Here is a 4,798-nt window from a genome sequence, read left to right as displayed (position 1 = left end):
TTATAAAAAACAATAACAAAATAAGCATAAGTTAACTAAAAATACCCTAAAAAAGCTGACACAGCACAATATATTTTATAAAACAACACAGTAAACATGAAACAAGATTTATCATATCCTTGTTATGAATAAAGTATACACAGTGGATTTATTAAACTCCTCACTCTTTTTTTGCCCTGTAAGTTGTTTTTTTTCTCCTAATAAATTAAAATAAGATCATTAATAATAATTATTTATGGCTGGAATATATACATAATCATGTTAAAAACCATGTCCTTCACTATAAGAAAAAAGTTAAGTAATTTTTATGTTTGATTATATCTCTTATCTTAATATTTTTAAAAGGAAGTATGATCCAAGTTCAATCCCAATAAGAAATTTCTTGTTTTTGTATTTTAGGTTTGAATTTTTGTGTATATAACTGTTATTTCTGAGATGTTTTATTTATTTATTGAATTTATAAAATATTTAATATATCTAATAATTAATTATGGTGCATATAATCTGGTTTAAACAGTTGAATTATAAAAAAAATAAAAACCTCAACCAAAATCCAACTACTCCATGCCTTAAAAACCTAAACTACCCCTCTTCAAACACACAGTGGTAACTCCGTAAATAAAGAGCAAGAAAAGTCAACTTTCATTACTCCTCCACAGCCGCCGCGTATTAAAACCCAAGCCTTCCAGTTAACTGGCGTTTCCAAGTTTCCTCCCGCATTGCTTGCGTTCCCTTTCACCAAAACCCCCCCTCTTTCCCGAGCCTCTCTCTCAGAGCTCAGGGTCTCCATCTCCTCCCATCGCCAAACCCTAATCCGCCGATTCGAATCTCAATCACGCTCAATTTTGACCTCACAAACTAGCTCAGCCTCTTAACTCGTAATTCACATCTCCAGTTCACTGATTTTTTCGGTAGAAATGTTGTCTATTTCTTGCTAGGCTTACCTAGATCATCAACCCTCTTAGTACCCGAAGTCACTATTTACCAAATCTTTATCTTGTTATTCGAAATTGCTATTATGGCGATCAGAGTTACCTTTTCTTTCTCCGGCTACGTTGCCCAGAACCTAGGTGTTCGTGTCGGTAACTGTCGGTATCTCAACGAATGTTTTATCCGGTCACGGATATTTGCTTCACCAGCAACAACCACCACAACACACAATTCTGATATTGAACCCCCTGGCCCGAGAGCGGGAACAGATTTTCGCCGCCGAAACCTGAAGAGGAATTATAGTAATTCGGCGGCGATGTATAGTACGATGGCTGGTGAGATTTTTGGAGATAATTGTAAAGGGAGTGCGATTGCGGCTGGATTAGTTTCTCTGATGAAGTCAACGGCCGGGGTTTCTTGTTCTAACATGGGTGCTTGTGGAATTTCACCATTTAAAGCCGTCTCGATCCTGCCGTTCTTGCAAGGATCGAGGTGGCTTCCGTGCAATGAGGCGGTTCTGGGATCGAGGAGTCCTGAGGTGGATAGAGGAGGGACAGGGACAGGGACAGGGACAGTGAAGTCTGTGGAGAAGGTGAGTGAGAGCAAGAGCAGTACTAGTGTGAGCTTCCAGATTAATGGGAAGGAGTTTGAGAGGACAGGAAGTTGGTTTTCAAGGGTTTTTAATGTTTGCTCGGAGGATGCCAAGGCCATGTTTACTGCTGCTACTGTTAGTTTGTTGTTTAGGTCCACCTTGGCCGAGCCTCGATCCATTCCTTCAAGTTCTATGTATCCTACTTTGGACGTGGGCGACCGTATTTTAGCAGAGAAGGTGAGAGCGAACACACACTTTAGCATATTTTCGTGTTTATTTTTGGTGTATTCATGTGAAATTGTGTCTGTTTTGAAGACCCTTTCGAGAGTGATGGCCTTAGATCATATTTGGCTATCCTTTTTGACCTCTGTCACCATGTTTGGATGGTTGATTGATAATTCTGATAGCTAGTGTGGTGACTAATTTGATGATATTTTGAGGTATATTTAAAAAGTATGAAATGGAATTGATATCGAAACACCGTCCTATGTAGAGTCGAAACGAAATTTATAATGCTCAAAAATCAAGCGAGACTCCTTTGTTGGCATTGATTGTTGATGCATTTATTTGTTTTCATATACGCTTTTGAAGTAGGATATGATATTTGTTCATTTATGAAAATTCTGGTGAAAATTTGATACTTAACTCTTTCTTTCTTTCATGATATTGATATTGTATTTTTCCCATCTTTCTTGTCATAGGTTTCATACGTTTTCAGAAAGCCTGAAGTCTCAGATATAGTCATTTTTAAAGCTCCTCCAATCTTGCAGGTATAAACTAGATTTAGTTTTTGATGAATATGTATAAGATTTTGTTATTTCCTATTAAATCATAGATCGCTAACTTGTGTTTTATATGTAATTTGCAGGAGTTTGGTTTCAGTTCAGGCGATGTATTCATAAAGCGAATTGTGGCCAAGGCTGGAGACTATGTTGAAGTAAGCCTCTATATGAATATATAACTGATCCTGTTAGGAATGGAGGTGTTTGTTCTGTCTTCTTTCTTCCTTTTCCTCCCATTGTCATTAGATGCCGGCAAGTTTCAGCCAAAAACATAAAGCATCATCTCTGCTGCTGACTTCTTGTGTTATTTGTGGACTATTTATAGGTTCGACAGGGCAAATTATATGTGAACGGTGTTGTTCAAGATGAAGAATTCATCAAGGAGCCACTTGCTTATGAGATGGAATCAGTGGTAATGGATTTTGTTGATTTCTGCTTGTATTTTGCATATTCATACCATGTTCATTTATTTATATTTGTTTCACTTGGCCAAGTGTTCCCATATTAGCTAACGAAATTAATTTGGTTTCTTTTGCAGCTTGTCCCTGAAGGTTATGTCTTTGTGATGGGGGACAATCGTAATAATAGTTTTGACTCTCACAACTGGTAAGTTGAGAATCTTTCTAATGCTGATTTGGTTTGGGAACATGATATAATAGGTTGGAAAGAAAAAAATAGTCTCCATTGGGCGTCGACAATTTGATGGTGTTCTTCGCAAATATCACAAACACATGTTTGGCAATGTCCATATCATCTGAAGTAACGCAAAGGAATATAAATGTAAATCAACATAATTTCTATTGATGTTTATTCTGAAAACACAAACTCTTAATGTTGGTGTTTCAAACTCTTTTCAGGGGCCCGCTTCCTATCAAGAACATTGTTGGTAGGTCAGTATTTCGCTACTGGCCTCCCTCCAAAGTATCCGACACCATATACGATCCACAAGTGGCAAAGAATGCAATCTCTTGACACTGGTCTCCGCAAGGATCTCTGATACCTAATATTTTTGGCTCCTGGTTGAGCAATTGTGACTACCCTCACTGCTATCATCACAGTTCTGCTTATCTTGAATGTATCAGATGATGGATCATCGTCTCATCCATCTGTTCGTTTCTTTGTTGATGACCAAACTGTGGCTTATGACACATTCTTTCTTGTAAATCATATTTTCCAAAACAAAAGACAAGTGGAAGAAGTAATAGACATGTTCATTGCTTTGTATCTTTATTTATTGTTCTTGTTTCTTGGGGAATTCAGCAATGCACCAAGCGACCTGCATGGATTTCTGCAACTATTGCTGTGCCCATTTCAGTGCGTGTATTGTCTTCTTATGCCTGAGGTTGACGCATTATGGAAAGCTCCTGGTATTGGTTTCCTTTGGTGCTATGGTTCTTGATGCGGTTCCTCTTGAAGATGTGGTTGTTAGGGGCAGGGGAGTGCATCATGATTTTGGTCATTCGGAGACCTTGCAATCCAGCCTTGCACTGGAGAACCTCCTGGAGTTGATCATACAGATTGCTGGTCAATAAACAGAGCTTCATTATTTCAGATTGTTTCTAATATTTTACTTCATTTGCTTGAACGCTTGAATAATTTTTGCCTTTAAAGAAGGCTGATTTAGACTGAAAAATCGACTCTGGTGGTACTTCATCTTTTCCTCCGGTTTGTTTCAGTTATCTTTTATTGCAGCCTGGCTTTGTGGTATTGAAAATCATACCCTGATTCTCTTTTGCTTGATGGCAAATTGATTGTCACTTGCACTTGTTTAAGCTTGTTAGCGTGGGCTGGTCAGTTGTTTCCTTGATGCATTTGATTTGATGAAGCCCTGTAAATCTACCGTGGAATTGATGTTCTCTCATCCCCTGGATGCTGCTCCAGCATGCAGGGAGAGACTGGTGCTGAACCAGCGGTTGTTTTTGGTGGTCGTTTTGGCATCTTCTGGGTTCTGACTCAGCTACTTCCAATACAAAACCACTAATGTGGTTATTCTTATTGGGGTTGATAGATGTAAAATAATGAAAAGTGGTGGTGGTGGAGGTGGTGGATATGTTTGTGGTCAAGATTGATGGGGTTTGAAGTATTTGAATGATGTAATGAATGGTAGATTATTGATAGCAAAATATTGAATTTTCTGAGTTTTTTTTTAAATAAATTAAATTAAAACCTAATCATAAAATATTTTTCATTGATGGAGTTTTGTAAAATTCTTTTTTAAAAAAATAAGGAAAACATTCCCTTGGAAGTTAATTGCATGATTTCTTGCCTCGCACATTATAAAAGTGTTCGGAGTAGATCCATAAACTAATGTCAACTTTGATATTAATGTCCATAATAAAACTTGTCGTGAACGCACAAGTTAGCGGTTAGCTTAATTTGAAAAAAAAAAAAAAAAAAAAAAAAAAAAAAACAGCGAGAGAGAAAGAGATGATTACTCGATGAAAATTTCAATAAATCTTTTTGAGAGCACCGATTTTACTTTTTCAGGGTAAAA

General features: G+C 37.3%; 1 protein-coding gene across 1 annotated transcript; it reads left to right on the top strand.

Annotated features, from left to right (window-relative positions):
- The first annotated feature begins 698 nt into the window (after window positions 1-698).
- LOC105120147 (thylakoidal processing peptidase 1, chloroplastic-like) lies at window positions 699-3,979 on the top strand. Its single transcript, XM_011018338.1, has 6 exons — window positions 699-1,759; window positions 2,224-2,292; window positions 2,391-2,459; window positions 2,630-2,716; window positions 2,843-2,910; window positions 3,162-3,979. Exons 1-6 carry the CDS (start codon window positions 1,019-1,021, stop codon window positions 3,274-3,276), a joined length of 1,149 nt encoding a protein of 382 aa, XP_011016640.1. The 5' UTR covers window positions 699-1,018; the 3' UTR covers window positions 3,277-3,979.
- The last annotated feature ends 819 nt before the right edge of the window (window positions 3,980-4,798 follow it).

This window comes from Populus euphratica, unplaced genomic scaffold (assembly GCF_000495115.2).
Source record: "Populus euphratica unplaced genomic scaffold, PopEup_1.0 scaffold5106.1, whole genome shotgun sequence".
NCBI lineage: Eukaryota > Viridiplantae > Streptophyta > Magnoliopsida > Malpighiales > Salicaceae > Populus > Populus euphratica.
This window is presented reverse-complemented; position numbering and strand designations above follow the sequence as displayed.

Excerpts from the sequence above, each read along its gene's own strand:
- LOC105120147 (XM_011018338.1), top strand. The coding sequence starts at position 1,019 with ATGGCGATCAGAGTTACCTTTTCTTTCTCCGGCTACGTTGCCCAGAAC. Across the intron at positions 2,293-2,390 it reads AAGCTCCTCCAATCTTGCAG|GAGTTTGGTTTCAGTTCAGG; the intron begins GTATAAACTAGA and ends TGTAATTTGCAG. Across the intron at positions 2,460-2,629 it reads AGGCTGGAGACTATGTTGAA|GTTCGACAGGGCAAATTATA; the intron begins GTAAGCCTCTAT and ends GACTATTTATAG.